Consider the following 18,134-nt stretch of genomic DNA (forward strand, 5'->3'; position numbering starts at 1 on the left):
TTTCCACTTTAATTTTGAGTGTGACTCCAAATCCAGACCTCCATGGGTTGATGAATTTGATTTCCTTGATAATTTTTGCGTGATTTTGTTGTCAGCACATTCAACTATGTAAAGAAAAAAGTATTTAATAAGAATAGTTCATTCATTCAGATCTAGGATGTGTTATTTTAGTGTTCCCTTTATTTTTTTGAGCAGTGTATAACAAAATATGAATGTTTAGTTGCTTGTTCATCTTCGATTTATTTTACTGTTTTAATATGTAAAATAAATCGACTTTCCGCTGGTTTTGTATCCGTATTGTATAATTCATGAAGAAGCAATGTGTCGACCCATCGCTGTGATTTGCTGTGCTTTTTGACCCTCCGTAATTCCCGTAGGTAGGTCTCGTTGAAGTTGACATTCAAAATAGGTACCGTTTAGCTAATTTGATCTAAAATCTACATTTTACTTAGAGTTGCAGATGGAGATGTTATGTGTAAACTCTAGCTAGATTATTGTTGTCATTTGTTATCGATTCAATTAGCTAGTCGGTTTATTGACGGTGACTTCGCTAACTAGCAATAGTAGCTAACTTTAGCCTGCAGGCTACAGCTGATCTAACGCATGGTTTCCTGGGTGCACGTTTTGGTTTTTGCCCTAGCTCATCACAGCTGATTCAAATAATCAAAGATTGAAGATGAGTTGGTTATTTGAATCAGCTTTGTAGTGCTAGGGCAAAAACCTAAACGGTGCCCAGGACAGAGTTTGGGAATCCCTGCTTTAACGAAACGAGGTCAGGGCGACACTGGCTGTCTCACTACGAAATAACTACGATCTATGCTCTGAGATTACATTTGATTATTTTGCAATGTTAACTACATTGACCAAATTTCAAAGCCGAAGATGGTTTGTCCAAGAGATAAGTCAACTATTTGCACAAGTTTGCGTTAGGCACGAGTTCAATAGCAGCTTGTTGCTAGGGCTAAAAAGCAACTTGGCAACACAGAGGAAAACAACTGGAATCATGAATGTCAGCACGTCCTGTGCATGGTGCGCCAAGACTCGAATTTCTAAAAAGAAAGAACTTTCAGAAAAGAAACTGGTATGTCATGATAAACTAGGCAGATAGCTATCTCATATCCTCTGTCCTCATCACACTAGCCAAGCACACATTGGTTTGTTTATATTTGTAATACCCAAGTTAGCTAGTTTGTTTAGATTGCTTGTTTTCTTGGTCTTCTGCTCTATCATGCACTCAAACATGGATAAGTAAATATTGATGACACTATGCGTTAAGATGAAACATTGGGGCTATGCCAGTCCATTGTGATATGAGTTTAGACCAATGACTTGTATATAGACTGCAGGTGGCTAGTTAACTAAGCTTATGTTAATGTTCACTCTGGGTCTCTCTCTCTGTTGCTCAGACTCGCCACTTTGTGGACAACCGCAATGTAAAGCTACTGGCAGGAGCAGGTGGAAAAGGGGCCTGCACCTTCCACAGTGAGCCCCGGAAAGAGTGGGGTGGACCAGACGGAGGGAATGGAGGAGATGGTGGGAACATCATCATCAAAGGTGTGTCAGAGACACCGTCACACTCTCAAGTGTTGCACTATTCCCAAACAGAACTGTTTATACATCGTTTATAATCTGGTTACAATGTGTTGGCCTTCTGAGTTGCTCTCGTTTAGCTATTCAAATCAATGTTTTGATCATCAGGAGATCCACAATAGGCTTACAATTTCACACAAGGATATAATCAGGCCGATGAACATTTTTAATTTGTAGGGATATTTTAACCAGGGCATTGGAGACAGTTTTCGTATGCGTACTTCAAGCCATCAAGTCCTGTTTCCGAATATCTGTGATTTGCATGCCTCCAGTCGACCTGCAGGTGAAATCCCTGGCGCAGGTCGCCCCCGTGTACAAAGGAGACGATGGCGATTCAGGAGGCAGTAAGAACTGCTACGGACGCAACGCCAGCACAACCTACATCGCTGTGAGTTAGTTACCATGACTACAGCTGGGGTGTTGCTTTAAATTAGGGGCTCTTTATATGAACATTTAAAAAATAAAAAATAAACTTTTGTTTAGCCATGTAATTGCCACAAATACCAGATACTAAAATGCTGACTGTAAAATAGTGTAACTGAATGTTGTTTGGTGTTTTGGGATGGTGCAGGTGCCAGTGGGCACGGTGGTGAAGGAGCAAGGAAAGACGGTGGCAGACCTCTCCCAGCACAACCAGGAGTACGTGGCTGTGTTTGGAGGGGCGGGGGGAAAGGGAAACCGCTTCTTCCTGTCCAATGAGAACCGCGCCCCCATGACGGCCACCCTGGGAGAGAGGGGACAGGACAGGGTCCTCCAGCTGGAGCTGCGCACCATGGCCCACGCCGGACTGGTGAGACACGGAAGAGGGACTCACTCCACTGACTAGGCCTATCTTATTAAATGTGGGCTTGTTAAAATAATATTGTAGAAATATAAATGGTATGCACTCTATCCCCCAAAAATGTGTAACATTTTCTTGATTTACCTGTTGGTGTGTGTCTTCCACTCCAGGTTGGGTTTCCCAATGCAGGGAAGTCTTCCCTTCTAAGGGCCATTTCCAATGCCAGGCCTGCTGTGGCTGCCTACCCCTTTACCACCCTTAACCCCCATGTGGGTATTGTCAACTACAGGGACCATGAGCAAGTGGCAGGTAAAGGAGTTTTTGATCTTCGTGTTGTATATTATGTTGGGCACGAAGGTTGGTGTTGTAGTTTATTGTCCCCTCCCTCTGTCTAGTGGCTGACATTCCTGGTATCATCTGTGGGGCCCATCTGAACCGAGGCCTGGGGATCTCCTTCCTGCGCCACATTGAGCGCTGTCGCTTCCTTCTCTTTGTCCTGGACCTGTCCTCCCCAGAACCCTGGACCCAGCTCCAACAACTGCGCTATGAGCTGGACCAGTACGAGCCCGGCCTCACCCACCGGCCCCACGCTATCGTAGCCAACAAAATGGACCTGCCTGGGGCTCGGGGAAACCTTGAGGCCCTCCGGGGCCACGTGGCCCACAGGGTGATCCCTGTGTCTGCCCTCACAGGCCAGAACACAGAGGAGCTGATCCTGCACCTCAGGGAGCTATATGATGGCTATCTACAGACCCATGGACAGGGCAGTGGGCAGGACATGCCCACCAGGTGGTAGGTCTGCCCTGGAAAAGGACTGAAAGACTTCCATGCCTTTTCCTCACTGCTCAGCACCTGCTAAGTGTATTTTGTTTAAATTGTATAACTAAATAAATATTTATTCAACTGTGAAAAATGGAATTGATTTAATAAATGCGTTTCAGTAAATCTGATTCCTCATTGTTTTATTCCTCATAGTACTGAGATCTGTGTACAAGGGTCAGTACTGATGACATCAGATAGTTATTGTGATGTCATATGTACTTAAGTGTTTTCCCTTATATCAACATCACACATTTTACCCCTTGGGATGTCTAGAAACACACTTCATCAAAAATGCAAGTACTGGTACATTTTGATTATTTGAACTACGCTGATAAAAAATATTAACGCAACAGGTTTCCTTATGAACTGTAGCTCATTAAAATCTTAAATTGTTGCATGTTGCGTTTATATATTTGTTCAGTATAATGACAGGAATTCGCACTGTGATGCATCTGTCACATTCGCTAAAGGATTTTTCTGTGTTTCTTGGTTGAAAAACAAAACAGCAGCGAGTTTCTGCTGACCTTTGACCTCTGAGAGCAAACGAGATCAGGTATGGGCTGGCACACAATGGCTGGGTTTCATTCTAGAAAACTGATCCCTCTGTCCTTGTTATATGGCAGAAACTAGGTGGAGCTAATGTATGTGAAGGGGAAAGCATTAGAGAATAGAAGGGGATAAAATAAAATGTAGCCCTTGTGTTGTGGATGGGGTTGGGTCTAGTCATGTGACAAAAACAAAACAACACCCAATCTAAACTTGAGTGGGTGTGCATGCAGGTTAGCAGGAAATAGCTAGGCTTTAACAGCAGTAGAGCTCTGTTTATGTTTTCTCACAGATCTTTCACTTTGGGACCTTTCAGATTTGTGTCTGCTTCTTTCTACTCCACTTAGAAACACAATCATCAGCCTACACTCATCAAATCATGACATCAGTGATCTTCAGGTCAGAAAGTCGGAGCTCTAGAAATGCCAGAGTTTACGATTTAGAATACCGAGTTGGATGACCGTTCAAAACGATTTATCCTAATCGGATATCGTTTTTTCCCTAGTTCCCAGTTCTTTTGAACACGCTATAGTCGGAGATTTACCAGTTCCTAGTTGTTTTGAACGCGGCATTACAGAGACTCACCAACCAATCGAATAAGAGAAAGGAGGCCTAATCAGCCGGTCGGGATAAAGAGTGAAATGTACATTAGCCAATGAGAGTTAAACTGAGCAGCTGGATATCATTTAGACTAGCCAATCACAATAATGCCATAGAGTGGAATCTGCAGTGGAATATGCCGGAACATTGGCAGTGCATTCTGGGTAAGAAAACATTGACAGGTGAAGGAGAACAGTGGAGAAAGGGAGAGCATCGTGCAGGATGAAAGAAAGAGACCTGGATAGAGAGCCGCTGGGGTGTGTAAAGCTTTCATCCTTGCGACAAATGAGAAATAGAACGACAATTCTAATGGCTTCTGAATGATGTTCGGGAGTTAATGAGTTTAACACTGGTGCAGTGTAGTGTGTTGAGCATAGCCACTTCTGCTGCAGTCGTCTGTACTTTTAAAGGATGACCCACGACACCTGCCCTCAGGGCGCTGTTATTGTGGTCTGCATGCTGCTGTTGCGTCACATGTTCATTGTCAACGCAACGGACCTCCACTACAGCTCAGTTTGTTCTCCCCTGAGGTGAGGTGGAGTGCCTCCTCTCCACACATGTATTTAATGAGGACATTGTTGACCTGTGAAAATGTCTACTTTTAAGTATTGATTCATTCAGTATCATGTTGTTTATTCCATTTGGTTCTGCATTTGAAGTGTCTTTCTCTCCCACAGACCAGCATGTGAGAGAAATGGACAATGAGAGTGAGAAGTGGGCCAGAATTCTGTGGGACTACCTTTGTCTGCACCATTCTCTGGAAAAGGCAAGCCTTCATATCTGATTGTACATACACATAAGATACGTTTTGACTGGATGCATTTAAAATGAACTGCAATCAGAATTGTAAACAGTATGATGCAACTTCCTTCCCCATTATCTTTTGATTTGATATGATTATATGATATGCTCTTCTGGCTTCACCAAAAATAACAGCATAATGATCTGTCCTCTTAGGATGATGTCATACTCCAAGATTTTCTCTCAATGCTGTCTCCTCTGTTGAATAATCATGTATGTTCTGTCAGTGATGTCATAATTTGAAATGCCATGATGTCCTCTGAAATGCCATAATCCTGTCATAGTGATGTCATAATTTATGTATCTGAAATTGCATTATAATCCTGTCTGATCTCAGAGTGATGTCATAATAGGCCTGGGTTGCCATGATGTGCGTGTGGCGGAGAGGTCAGCTTCTCTCTTCCTGGAAGGATGGGCTCCTTGGCTGCTCTTCACTGGTTACAAAGGCAACCAGACTGCAGGTCAGCAAGACTGAGCATCATTCTCTCTTTCTGTCCCTCTTCCTGCCAATGCAAGAAAGCACAAAGGCACGCACACATACTATCTTTCTATCCAATGTCTCTAATGTCTGATGTGTGTCTTGTGTGGTCCAGGTGTGTGGTCGAGGCCAGAGGCTGACGTGTTCCTGGATGTGGCTCTGAGGATGGGAGTGCCCAGGGGGAACATACTGCTGGAGACAGAGGCCACCAACACTGGAGACAACATCTGCTTCTCATACAGGCTCCTCAAGGAGAGAAACATCCCAGGTGAGACTCTCCTCATTAGACACACTGATGGAGAACCTTTCATATGAAATGTCTGTTATTGTTGTAGCGTTATTCTACAGCTAGGGGGCAGGACAGCACAACTGAATCACTGGAACACATTTCAGCCAAGCCAATATTGTATTCCTATTACAGGAGGCTGTTGAGGGGAGGACGGCTCATAATAATGGCCTGAACAGAAAAAAATGGAATGCCATCAAACACATGGAAACCATGTGTTTGATGTATTTGATCCCATTCCACTCCAGCCATTACCAAGAGCCCGTCCTCTCCAGTTAAGGTGCCACCAACCTCCTGTGATTCCTATGTACAGTATGCCGATGTGTATTTTGTCATGTACCCATTAGTGGTTGTGGTTGTCATGTCTACCCCAGCCAACAGGGTGATCCTGGTCCAGCAGCCCTTTATGGAGCGCAGGGTCTCTGCAACATTCCTGCGCCAGTGGCCTGACCAAGGGGAACACACGCATGCCATCGTTACCTCCCCCCAGATGGGCATCTCTGCCTACCCCCACCCCACTGTGGGCACTGCCACGGACCTCATAACATACATGCTAGGTATGTACTCTGTCCATAATCCCAGGACTTTTGTGTTGTCTTAAAGCATTTAGACCATGTAAAATAAATATTTAAGCCCACATGTCATCTTTCTAGTGCAGGAATGTATGAAGGCATTCAGAATCAAATATTCTAAAAGTCTAAAAGACGTTGCCAACCATTTCACTTACAGCCGTGTAGAAACAACAGACATAAGTATGATGCTGTGAGTAAGGTGTAAACTTTGTGTGTTCCAGGTGTTCTAGAGAGGATCCGTGACTACCCACAGAAAGGTTTCCAGGTGGAGCAGGAGATCACACCCAGTGCTCTCTCCGCCTACCACTGGTTCCTGCAGGCTGGCTACATTCCCAAGTGAATACACAACACACACACACACACTTGTGCCTATGTTTCGCTATGGACATGTTGATGCTACTGATGGTTGGGAATTTAACATTAAATTACAGTAAGTTCATATTTTGCGAAGATGGTTGTTTCATTGATACCGTGACTTGAGACGTATGAAAATATGCCACAGAACTCAATTCTTGCTTATTGTAAGTCAGTGGATTGAATGCTTTTCTACATAAATAAAACAAACTGAATATAAAAGCTATTACCCTTATTTACATACCACATAGAATATACATTAAAAGACAACCTCAAAATATACACCCAAATAAAACAACTGGACCTAAGCCCAAACCTTAAAGCCCAAGTGTTTAATTGATAATAATCTTAAACATGACCATCATATATAACATCATTAGACTATTTTTGGCTTGACGTATGTGGGTAAGAGATGGTGTGGTATGTTAAAAGAATGACCTCTTTCTCTCTCATTCACCATTATAACACTATTTCATTGCAGCCATCGCATTTGTAAAATCAAAGCTAAAAAGTAATTGACATTCAAGTATTTTCCACTCCATGTTGCTCACTTCCCTGGTCTGTTCTCAGTGCAGAAATCCTTTTGTTTTTTGCTGGCTTGTCAATCCAGCCAAAGTGGGCCCTGGCCAGTGTACAGTAGAGTAGAATGTAGCATGCCTGATATGTACAACCAGGCTCCCTACAGCACAGCTGTACATAGCTACTGCCCATGTAAGATCCATTGGTAAATTGCATTTATTTTCCTTCCAGCACTGAGTTCCATCTTGGTCTTTGTATTGGTCATTGATCTCCATAGTCCTGTGTATTTTATGCTTAAAAAAAGAAAGAAAATAAGTTTAACATTGCTTGTTGTTATCCAGATTTTGCATGAGCAGGTTTGCTGTTCTACTTCATTTTTAAGCATGAGTGATCCAGTTCAATTTATAATCTATGAAAGCGGCCGGTACCTAGCCTGTTATGCCCATGCTAACTAGCCAGTCCTGGCAGAGCCTCTTGCCCAAGAGGGTGAGGGCAAGGTGGGCTTAGGATGCGCTGGGGTATGGGGTGTTGCAAATGGAGGCCAGCGTGTTGAACCTGGCGCCCAGGTAGAGTAGCTTTTCCTGGTCGAAGGGGGTCTCGGGGATGGAGATAGACCGACCTCCAGCTGGGTGCTCTAGGTCCCCCTCTTTAGCGTAGGGGTGGGGGGCATAGTCCCCCAGCTCCTCTCCGGGAACCTGCAGAATGAACATCCTCTGGAGAAGGAGGGATGGATAGATGGAGGGATTGGAGGTCACAAAAAGGTTAATGAAGGAATAGAGTTCACCAGATAGATTTAAAAAATATACATTAGAAACAGTTAGTTTTTTGTCACAGTCATGATTGTTTATGACTGTTACACATTGTTACATGATTGAGTAGAGTCATCAAGGGCCTGGCGTTATTGAGAGAATTATTTTCTCCCCATGAGGAGTATCTTGTTTTTGTCATCATTGATCTGCTCATCATTGACCCCTGAGTGATCAGAACCATACTATCACTACACACACAACCAATACAATGCAACATTAATCAAGTGAAAGTTTCAGAAAAAATAGTTGACAAGTTTAATTGAAATTTTAGATCTTGAAATGCCTGTCCATAACCATTGGAGTGTAATTTTGTGGGCGCACTCTGAAACCAAATTCAAAATGTTGCTGTAGTTCAGTGCCACTGAAAAGTTAATTGACAGGTCAAAAGTGGATGAAGGTAGTAGATTTATTAGACTTATATAGCCTACCTTGCGCAGAGAGGTTAATCGTTGAAACTGTTCCTGTTGCTATTGGTATGAGGGAAAAATACCCTGATTATCCTGAACATACCGATGCTCGCATACTGGCGGACCTCTGTACAGCCTGGGGAAAGATAGTATCATATTTACTTTGCATGGATCAACAATTTTCCATTTGCCAAATATGCCCAGTGTGAACCAAAACAATACTGGTGAATAAATATTGCTGGTTTCCTAACCGGCATCTTACATTGGTAGAAAAGCAGCTTTTGTTCCCAGCAGACTGTCCACTTTGAGTGTGATACGTGTAGGCACCTATGATCAAAATAGCATATTGTGTGATGGGAAAAAAGCAATGACCAGAGATGAATGTGATGGTAATGTTGTCTGTTGTTACCTTGCGATCAGTTCCTGGGATCTCAATGTTAGATTTGATCTGACGTTCTTCAGAGTTTTCATCTGTAGGGATCAGCTTCAGTTCTCTTTTACTGGTCAACAGGAGGGACAACAGTAGAAAACCTAGGAGGAACTCACAAATCTCCACACACACTGAAGTTCTAACGAACTATACCAAATCAACACTAGGTGGGGATGTAGGCCAGTATGTCTTTCTCAAGTGTAAGATTCAGATCAGTGGTGAAGTTTCCCCTAGGCACAGATCTAAGATCAGCTTCCCCTCCCCCAATCCTAACCTTAACCATTAGTGGGGAAAATGCAAAACTGGCCCACAATTAACATCTAGGGGAATCTTCACCCTACTCCTAAGATTGACTTACCTAGCAGTAGCAGCATGACACCGATGACAATCCCTACAGCCCTCGCTCCAATCTTGGTTCCAGAGGCCCTGCCGAGACTGCAGCTGAACACCAGAGCAGTCATACACGGTGACGAACAGGTTGTGGAGGGCTCCCTGACCCTGCTGGTCCAACACCATGCGCAGCAGGTCGTAGTGACCTGCGTACACTGGGTTCTCCTTCACCAGGTTCACTGTGTATCCTGGAGGGATGTGTAGTGAGAGAGAGTCATTAACAGCATTAGTTCAGCTAGTTTATGACTGCATATAGTATGAGACTTGGGCCAACCTGAGGTGTGTGAAACCTGCAATAGTGGTGTGTAAAGGTCAAAGAGACCATATGTAAAAATGGATGAGGAATGAGAGGCCAGATAGTGTGTACACTCTTTAAAAAAGGTGCTTTCTAGAACTTAACAGGGTTCTTCAGCTGTCCCCATAGGAGAACCCTTTGAAGAACCATTTTTGGTTACAGGTATTTGGTTCTAGATGGAACCCAAAAGGGTTCACCTCAAGAGACCTGTCTTGGCTTCAGTATTTATCTCTCTCTATTTCTCTCTTTTACTCTATCTCTCTCTCTCTCTCTCTCTCTCTCCTTTGCTCTCTTTTGCTCCCTCTTTCTCTCTTTTGCTCTACCGGAATGGGCATCCATGGAACTCTTGGCTGCAGACAGAGGCCTTAGTCAGTTATGCAGTAACTACAGTACCAGTCAAAAGTTTGGACACACCTACTCATTCAAGGGTTTTTCTTAATTTTTACTATTTTCTACATTGTAGAATAATAGTGAAGACATCAAAACTATTAAATAACACATATGGAATCATGTAGTGACCATAAAAGGGTTAAACAAATCCAAATATATTTTACATTTGAGATTCTTCAAAGTAGCCACCCTTTGTCTTTGATGACAGCTTTGCACACTCTTTGCATTCTCTCGACCAGCTTCATGAGGTAGTCACTTAGAATGCATTTCAATTAGCAGGTGTGCCTTGTTAAAAGTTCATTTGTGGAATTTATTTCCTTAATGCATTTGAGACAATCAGTTGTGTTGTGACAAGGTAGGTTTGGTATTCAGAAGATAAACCTATTTGTTAAGTCAGAGTCCATATTATGGCAAGAACAGCTCAAATAAGCAAAGAGAAATGACAGTCCAGCATTACTTTAAGACATGAAGGTCAGTCAATCCGGAATATTTCAAGAACTGCAAGTGCAGTCGCAAAAACCATTAAGCGCTATGATGAAACTGGCTCTCATGAGGACCGCCACAGGAACGGAACACCCAGAGTTACCTCTGCAACAGAGGATACGTTCATTATAGTTAACATTAGCGTTAACTGCACCTCAGAATTTGCTGCCCAAATAAATGCTTCACAGAGTTCAAGTAACAGACACATCTCAACATCAACTCTTCAGAGGAGACTGTGTGATTCAGACTTTCATGGTTGAATTGCTGCAATGGAACCACTACCAAAGGACACCAATGTGAAGAAGAGACTTGCTTTGGCCAAGAAACACGAGCAATACGCCATCTCATTTGGTTTGTGCTTAGTGGGACTATCATTTGTTTTTCAACAGGACAATGACCCAAAACACACCTCCAGGCTGTGCAAGGGCTATTTGACCAAGAATGAGAGTGATGGAGCCCCACATTTGCAAAAAAATAATAACATTCTTTGGGCTTGCCTGTTTTGCATGTTATTGTGGCATTAATACGTGTCACATATCAGTTTGCAAACAATGTCAAAATATATATCTATATATCATTGAGTTAATAAAGCCACGTACAAACATGGTCTCTTTTTTGTTTTCTTGAATAAGGCAGCTACAAAATGCAGGTGTTTCAGCCTAGCTCAGTGCTTTCTGTGGTGGTGGGGCAAGCCAGCAGAAAATACGGAGCGTTGCACCGTGATTGGCTCAGTATTCTGTCACTCATGGGGACACTACATCACTGCGAAGTCTAAGGGGAGACCTCAAACATTCTAGCCCCTTGGGTGATGCCATAGAGTTACATTAGAAGTGCCCATCCAAGAAGGGTCAAGGACATTGGCCACAGATAAAATGACATCAAATCACGTACAGTGGGGAGAACAAGTATTTGATACACTGCTGATTTTGCAGGTTTTCCTACTTACAAACCATCTAGAGGTCTGTAATTTTTATCATAGGTACACTTCAACTATGAGAGACGGAATCTAAAACAAAAATCCAGAAAATCACATTGTATGATTTTTAAGTAATTAATTTGCATTTTATTGCATGACATAAGTATTTGATACATCAGAAAAGCAGAACTTAATATTTGGTACAGAAACCTTTGTTTGCAATTACAGAGATCATACGTTTCCTGTAGTTCTTGACTAGGTTTGCACACACTGCAGCAGGGATTTTGGCCCACTCCTCCCTACAGATCTTCTCCAGATCCTTCAGGTTTCGGGGCTGTCGCTGGGCAATACGGACTTTCAGCTCCCTCCAAAGATTTTCTATTGGGTTCAGGTCTGGAGACTGGCTAGGCCACTCCAGGACCTTGAGATGCTTCTTACGGAGCCACTCCTTAGTTGCCATGGCTGTGTGCTTCGTGTCGTTGTCATGCTGGAAGACCCAGCCACGACCCATCTTCAATGCTCTTACTGAGGGAAGGAGGTTGTTGGCCAAGATCTCGCGATACATGGCCCCATCCATCCTCCCCTCAATACGGTGCAGTCGTCCTGTCCCCTTTGCAGAAAAGCATCCCCAAAGAATGATGTTTCCACCTCCATGCTTCACGGTTGGGATGGTGTTCTTGGGGTTGTACTCATACTTCTTCTTCCTCCAAACACGGCGAGTGGAGTTAGACCAAAAAGCTCTATTTTTGTCTCATCAGACCACATGACCTTCTCCCATTCCTCCTCTGGATCATCCAGATGGTCATTGGCAAACTTCAGACGGGCCTGGACATGCACTGGCTTAAGCAGGGGGACCTTGCGTGCGCTGCAGGATTTTAATCCATGACGGCGTAGTGTGTTACTAATGGTTTTCTTTGAGACTGTGGTCCCAGCTCTCTTCAGGTCATTGACCAGGTCCTGCCGTGTAGTTCTGGGCTGATCCCTCACCTTCCTCATGATCATTGATGCCCCACGAGGTGAAATCTTGCATGGAGCCCCAGACCGAGGGTGATTGACCGTCATCTTGAACTTCTTCCATTTTCTAATAATTGCGCCAACAGTTGTTTCCTTCTCACCAAGCTGCTTGCCTATTGTCCTGTAGCCCATCCCAGCCTTGTGCAGGTCTACAATTTTATCCCTGATGTCCTTACACAGCTCTCTGGTCTTGGCCATTGTGGAGAGGTTGGAATCTGTTTGATTGAGTGTGTGGACAGGTGTCTTTTATACAGGTAACGAGTTCAAACAGGTGCAGTTAATACAGGTAATGAGTGGAGAACAGGAGGGCTTCTTAAAGAAAAACTAACAGGTCTGTGAGAGCCGGAATTCTTACTGGTTGGTAGGTGATCAAATACTTATGTCATGCAATAAAATGCAAATTAATTATTTAAAAATCATACAATGTGATTTTCTGGATTTTTGTTTTAGATTCCGTCTCTCACAGTTGAAGTGTACCTATGATAAAAATGACAGACCTCTACATGCTTTGTAAGTAGGAAAACCTGCAAAATCGGCAGTGTATCAAATACTTGTTCTCCCCACTGTAGCTTTGATTGGACTGATCATGTCAACATCATACTTTAAAAATCTTAGCTAGCAGTCATCATCATGAATCAAGTTGACAATGTACTGGCAAATCCTTTTCCATCCTTATCATATGAAGATAAATAATGAAGAGAAATCATAGATAAAACTTATTGGTGCTCATCGGCCATTGGACATAAACATTACACAACACGTTGGAAATCGCAAATTCAACAATGAGTGGTTTGGAAGGAAGTGAACACAGCACAACAAGGTGAGTTGAAAAATGTCTTGTATGCTGCTGCATAAATGATGTAATATGCCAGGGAGATATGTATACTGTAGCTAAGAAAGTAATACTAAGTGTATGTTGTGTAGTAATCTGTTAGTAGCCCATGTGCCTCATGCTAATAATTTGGTCCCTTTTCCCCTCTTAATTTGCTAACTGTTCTGACTTGGTGGTGCATGTCCACATGTAGCCTAAAGCCTATTTTAGCAAAATGTAATCATTGAATATTGTAAGAGCTTTCATTGTCTGCTTATATGCCCCCTTTATTTATCCTACGGTTCTGACTTGGTTTACAGGGAGAATACTGTAAGAATGGCCCATGTTCTGAATTCTGACACTGTACATTTCAAAAGTTCTGAACAAATAGTTATATTGACAACGTCTGTCCTAGCTCGCTCATAAATGTCTTAATCGAAATTACGGATTGCCTCTTATCAACTCGTCGTTCCCTTATGCCATAGTTTGTACATCTCAATTGTCAGTAGAAACCACCTTTGTTTAAACAAGTCAGCTATATCAGCTATGTTTTAACTGTATCGATGCCTGACAAGGCTCCGCTGATAGCCAGGTGATCGCCCACCCGTAGCACGTGCTCCAGCAGGTATATCTCACTGGTCACCCCCAAAGCCAATTCTTCCTTTGGCCGCCTTTCCTCTGCTGCCAATGACTGGAATGAACTGCAAAAATCACTGAAGCTGGAGACTCATATCTCCCTCACTATCTTTAAGCACCAGCTGTCAGAGCAGCTCACAGATCACTGCACCTGTACATAGCCCATCTGTTAATAGCCCATCCAACTACCCCATCACCATACTGTATTTATTTATTTATCTTGCTCCTTTGCACCACAGTATCTCAACTTGCACATTCATCTTCTGCACATCTACCACTCCAGTGTTTAATTGCTATATTGTAATTACTTCGCCACCATGGCTTATTTATTGCCTTACCTCCCTTATCCTCCTTTGCACCACAGTATCTCAACTTGCACATTCATCTTCTGCACATCTACCACTCCAGTGTTTAATTGCTATATTGTAATTACTTCGCCACCATGGCTTATTTATTGCCTTACCTCCCTTATCCTACCTCATTTGCACACACTGTATATAGACTTTTTCTACTGTATTATCGACTGTATGTTTGTTTATTCCTTGTGTAACTCTGTGTTGTTGTATGTGTCGAACTGCTTTGCTTTCTTGGCCAGGTCGCAGTTGTAAATGAGAACTTGTTCTCAACTAGCTTACCTGGTTAAATAAAGGTTAAATATATATTTTTTAAAATAAGGTGTTGGGACTGCTGTTGGGACAGCTTTATGTAGGCCCTAACAGTTTATGGTCACTGTTTGTCACTGTTATAGTGCACTTAATGTATTGTTTAGTGTAGTGTAGTGGCTTTGCTGGCATGAATAATTATTATATATATTCTTTGCTCCACCAAGATTTACATGCTCAAATCGCCACTGATAATAATCTATAATGAACCTTTGGCTGATCAGTGGGCAACGGCTGGTCCCCTTACCAAGAAGGAACGGCCCAGTTTTCTGATTGGCTGAGCTGAGCACGCAAACTCACACTCAAAGTCAAACGTGGCATCAGCAAAGAGACCTGATCCGACTAGGACATCAGTTAGACAGCCAAGATCATGGATTGTGAAATGCGGAAAGGGTAAATATAAACTTAGAAAGAGCACATTCTACATTGTCACCTCCCTCAAAACTGCCTATTTTTTGGCTGCTACAACCATGATTTGCTCACACAATAACGTGCATTATCCTCATGATTCCTGTAATGAAAGTGTCTGCCCTGCCCCTTTTCCTGTTTCGATGGGGTATGCTGCTGTGTTAAGCGAATCACCCATTCACATGAGAGACAAAAATGCGTTCTGATGGTGTAACAGTTCAAAATGCAATTGTGGGCCATTGGGAGGGCATAGGCCAATAGGTCTAAATATATAACAACTATAGTATAATTGTCAACCCAAAATTCATGTCGATCACTGGATTAGGTTACACATCCAAAATATCTTGAGTCATGCATTACTGCTTGGACGTGTTAGATTAAACATTTCTTTAATACCCCAGTAGACTATTTATTACACTTCTTAATAAAGCCCTATGAATTCATTTATAAGATGATTACTCATGAATTGTGTCTGACCAAATCACCATATCATGGACTAGTGCCACCAACTGTCAAAATTAGAGGCACCAGTGACAGCAGAGGAAAATGTTAGTCTGGAACCCTGTAGTACTTAACACTTAGGGTACACACTAAAAATAAAAGATTCCAGGAAGATCTTTTACGGGTTCTTCAAATTGAAACTGTGGGGGAACCTCTACAAGTTCTTTGAAGAGAACCCCCTTTAATGGTTCCTCGAATAACCATTTTTACCTCGCCCATTATAAATCAGCATAACAATAACAAAAACCTTTATTTGTCAGTGTTTATTATGATTTTAGTGGCAAAGCAGAATTCAAAATATGCGGTAAACTCCCAGCAGAGCTCCAAGTTCAATCAGTATATGCTCTTTCGTGTTAATGTGTTGATATCCTTTGTATCCATAGCCAGAATGATTTTGCAGTGCATGGTGATCAAACAGGTTTCCAGTTATGTTCATCAGCAGTGTAGGAAGGGTGAAGTCTGTGAACACAAAAATAATAATTTTTACAGATGATGCACATGACAGTAATCATACCTTTTTTTTGTGGCAAATGTGAATGAAAAAACTGTTCACTTTTGACAACGGTTTTCATACATATACCTTGTCCATAATGTAGAGACCTCTGTGATCTTCATTGAAGAGGTCTGGGAGGAGGAAGATGGCTGCTATGACTGAGTCCTATAAGGTTTTAGAGAAACCATTAATAGAAATTAGATGATAGTCTACATGTAATCTGCATAACGCTATGTGAAAAATCAATATCAATTGTACATACCTTTGTGTGCCTCCTCGTCAGTATAGGGTTAGAGCATTGGGCCAGTAACCGAAAGGTTGCTGGATTGAATCCCTGAGCTGACAAGGTAAAAATCTGTCCTTCTGCCCCTGAACAAGGCAGTTAACCCACTGTTCCTGTTCCCTGGTAGGCCGTCATTGTAAATAAGAATTTGTTCTTAACTGACTTGCCTAGTTAAATAAAGGTTACATTGAAAAAAAAGCTACAGACACAGAAATAAGTGGGCAGTTCAGTCATCTGTGCCCAATACAGCTATAGCCGTCAACACCTCTTGATTGACATCCATTAAAGTGTGCCAAACACAGCCATTTGCACAAATATGAAAAGATTGATGGTATCGTCATGAAACAATATCAATTTAGATAATACAAGAAACCTTACCTTAAATTGAAGAGATCTTAAAAATGTTAAGTGCCTGCACCTGCTGTTTTCTAAAATTCAAATCCACATTTTCAGTTGGGCAATTAGGTTCCTGCAAGAACCCCCAAGAACTAAGGAGGTACCTTGATGAACCCCACCTCCTATGGGGTTCTCGGAAGTACCTTTTGGGAGGATTCTTCAGTGCCAAGAACCCTAAGCGTGTTAACCCTCGCAGGGCTGTCAACCCAGACGGCATCCCAAGCCATGTCCTCAGAGCATGCGTAGATCAGCTGGCTGGAGTGTTCATGGACATATTCAATCTCATTGTAGAATAATAGTGAAGAGATCAGCACTCTGAAATAACACGTATGGAATCATGCAGTGACCAAAAAGTGTTAAACAAATCAAAATACATTTTATATTTGAGATTCTTCAAAGTAGCCACTTTTTGCCTTGATGACAGCTTTGCACACTCTTGTCCTCCTTGTTCCGCTGTGAAAGGACCGCCCCTGCTCAAGTGTCCGAGGCTGGGACTTGCGGGTTAGGACCGTGAGAGGCGCTGCCACCACACCAAAGTTGCATATAAAACACCTGTAAAAATTGGCAAACCCGAGGAACCGCTGGACCTGCTTTAGTGAGGTGGGATGGGGCAAGTCGGCGACCGCCTCAACCTTTACAGGGTCCATTTGGTAGAGAACTGATTCAACATATCCCTAAGAGTGTCATTGACCAATGCTTGAAAGACTGCCGGTAAGTTCGATAATCTGAAGGGCATGACTAAATACTCATAGTGACCACTAGGGGTGTTAAAGGCAGCTTTCCACTCATCTCCCTCCCTGATTGTCACCAGATTGTTAGCGTTGTGGAGATCTAGTTTGGTGAAGAATTGGGCACCTTGGGCCAATTCCAAGACAGCGGACGTCAGGGATAGGGGGTAACGATTCTTGATCGTAATCCGGTTCAGCCCTTTGTAATCGATGCAAGGACGCAGGCCTCCATCCTTCTTACCCACGAAGAAGAAGCCTGCACCAGCTGGGGATGTAGAGGGGCGAATGAAACCTGCCTCCAGCGACTCCCAGATGTAATTATCCATGACTGTTGCTTCAGGGGTCGAGAGGGAGTACAGACGGCCCGGGGAGTTGTGGAGCCGGGTAAGAATTCTATGGTACAGTCGTATAGACCATGGGGGGAAGGGTGGTGGCTTGCCTCTTACTGAAGGCCTCCCGGAGGGGAGAGCGGAGAAGTCTTGGTCTTAAATGGATGCAGGAGGACACGACGAGGCTCTTGGTGGGGGTCTTAAACATTTAGTCTGGCAGTTCTTACCCCAGTCTAGTAGGTGTCCCATGGACCAGGAGAATAGTGGGTTATGTAGCGCTAGCCAGGGGTACCCTAGGATAAGGGGGTTCTCAGGAGCAGTGATCAAAATAAGTGGTTCACCCCAACCTGCAGTAGAATGGGCTTGATCTAATATTCTATCTGACCGGAGCCAATGGGATGGGA

General features: G+C 43.0%; 2 protein-coding genes and 1 long non-coding RNA gene across 5 annotated transcripts; 2 read left to right on the forward strand and 1 right to left on the reverse strand.

Annotated features, from left to right (window-relative positions):
• Nucleotides 1–319: 319 nt before the first annotated feature.
• On the forward strand, nt 320–3,316 carry mtg2 (mitochondrial ribosome-associated GTPase 2). The gene is made up of 6 exons (XM_071348619.1): nt 320–1,081; nt 1,407–1,554; nt 1,863–1,978; nt 2,162–2,380; nt 2,542–2,680; nt 2,767–3,316. Exons 1-6 carry the CDS (start codon nt 848–850, stop codon nt 3,165–3,167), a joined length of 1,257 nt encoding a protein of 418 aa, XP_071204720.1. The 5' UTR covers nt 320–847; the 3' UTR covers nt 3,168–3,316.
• A 1,070-nt stretch (nt 3,317–4,386) lies between these two features.
• LOC139542791 (uncharacterized protein SCO4629-like) lies at nt 4,387–7,052 on the forward strand. Of its 3 annotated transcripts, none has more exons than XM_071348621.1 (6): nt 4,387–4,503; nt 5,017–5,105; nt 5,478–5,601; nt 5,734–5,886; nt 6,279–6,461; nt 6,698–7,052. In XM_071348621.1, exons 1-6 carry the CDS (start codon nt 4,395–4,397, stop codon nt 6,814–6,816), a joined length of 777 nt encoding a protein of 258 aa, XP_071204722.1. In that variant the 5' UTR covers nt 4,387–4,394; the 3' UTR covers nt 6,817–7,052. The 3 variants fall into 3 exon arrangements, with proteins under 3 accessions (XP_071204722.1, XP_071204723.1, XP_071204724.1); XM_071348622.1 differs by having other exon boundaries at nt 4,466–4,596; XM_071348623.1 differs by having other exon boundaries at nt 4,502–4,869.
• A 1,179-nt stretch (nt 7,053–8,231) lies between these two features.
• On the reverse strand, nt 8,232–9,253 carry LOC139542792 (uncharacterized). The gene is made up of 4 exons (XR_011668549.1): nt 8,975–9,253; nt 8,828–8,892; nt 8,587–8,701; nt 8,232–8,321 (listed from the first exon to the last, which is right to left on the reverse strand). It is a non-coding gene; the product is annotated as an uncharacterized lncRNA (long non-coding RNA).
• Nucleotides 9,254–18,134: the final 8,881 nt, after the last annotated feature.

Source organism: Salvelinus alpinus, chromosome 17 (genome assembly GCF_045679555.1).
Source record: "Salvelinus alpinus chromosome 17, SLU_Salpinus.1, whole genome shotgun sequence".
NCBI classification, from domain to species: domain Eukaryota; kingdom Metazoa; phylum Chordata; class Actinopteri; order Salmoniformes; family Salmonidae; genus Salvelinus; species Salvelinus alpinus.

Bases quoted from the DNA above. Each gene is read 5' to 3' on its own strand.
- mtg2 (XM_071348619.1), top strand. From the start codon at position 848: ATGTTAACTACATTGACCAAATTTCAAAGCCGAAGATGGTTTGTCCAA. The intron at 1,082-1,406 runs GTATGTCATGAT...TCTGTTGCTCAG, and splicing joins AACTTTCAGAAAAGAAACTG to ACTCGCCACTTTGTGGACAA. The intron at 1,555-1,862 runs GTGTGTCAGAGA...GCATGCCTCCAG, and splicing joins TGGGAACATCATCATCAAAG to TCGACCTGCAGGTGAAATCC.
- LOC139542791 (XM_071348621.1), top strand. From the start codon at position 4,395: ATGAGAGTTAAACTGAGCAGCTGGATATCATTTAGACTAGCCAATCAC. The intron at 5,602-5,733 runs GTCAGCAAGACT...TGTGTGGTCCAG, and splicing joins CAAAGGCAACCAGACTGCAG to GTGTGTGGTCGAGGCCAGAG. The intron at 5,887-6,278 runs GTGAGACTCTCC...TGTCTACCCCAG, and splicing joins CAAGGAGAGAAACATCCCAG to CCAACAGGGTGATCCTGGTC.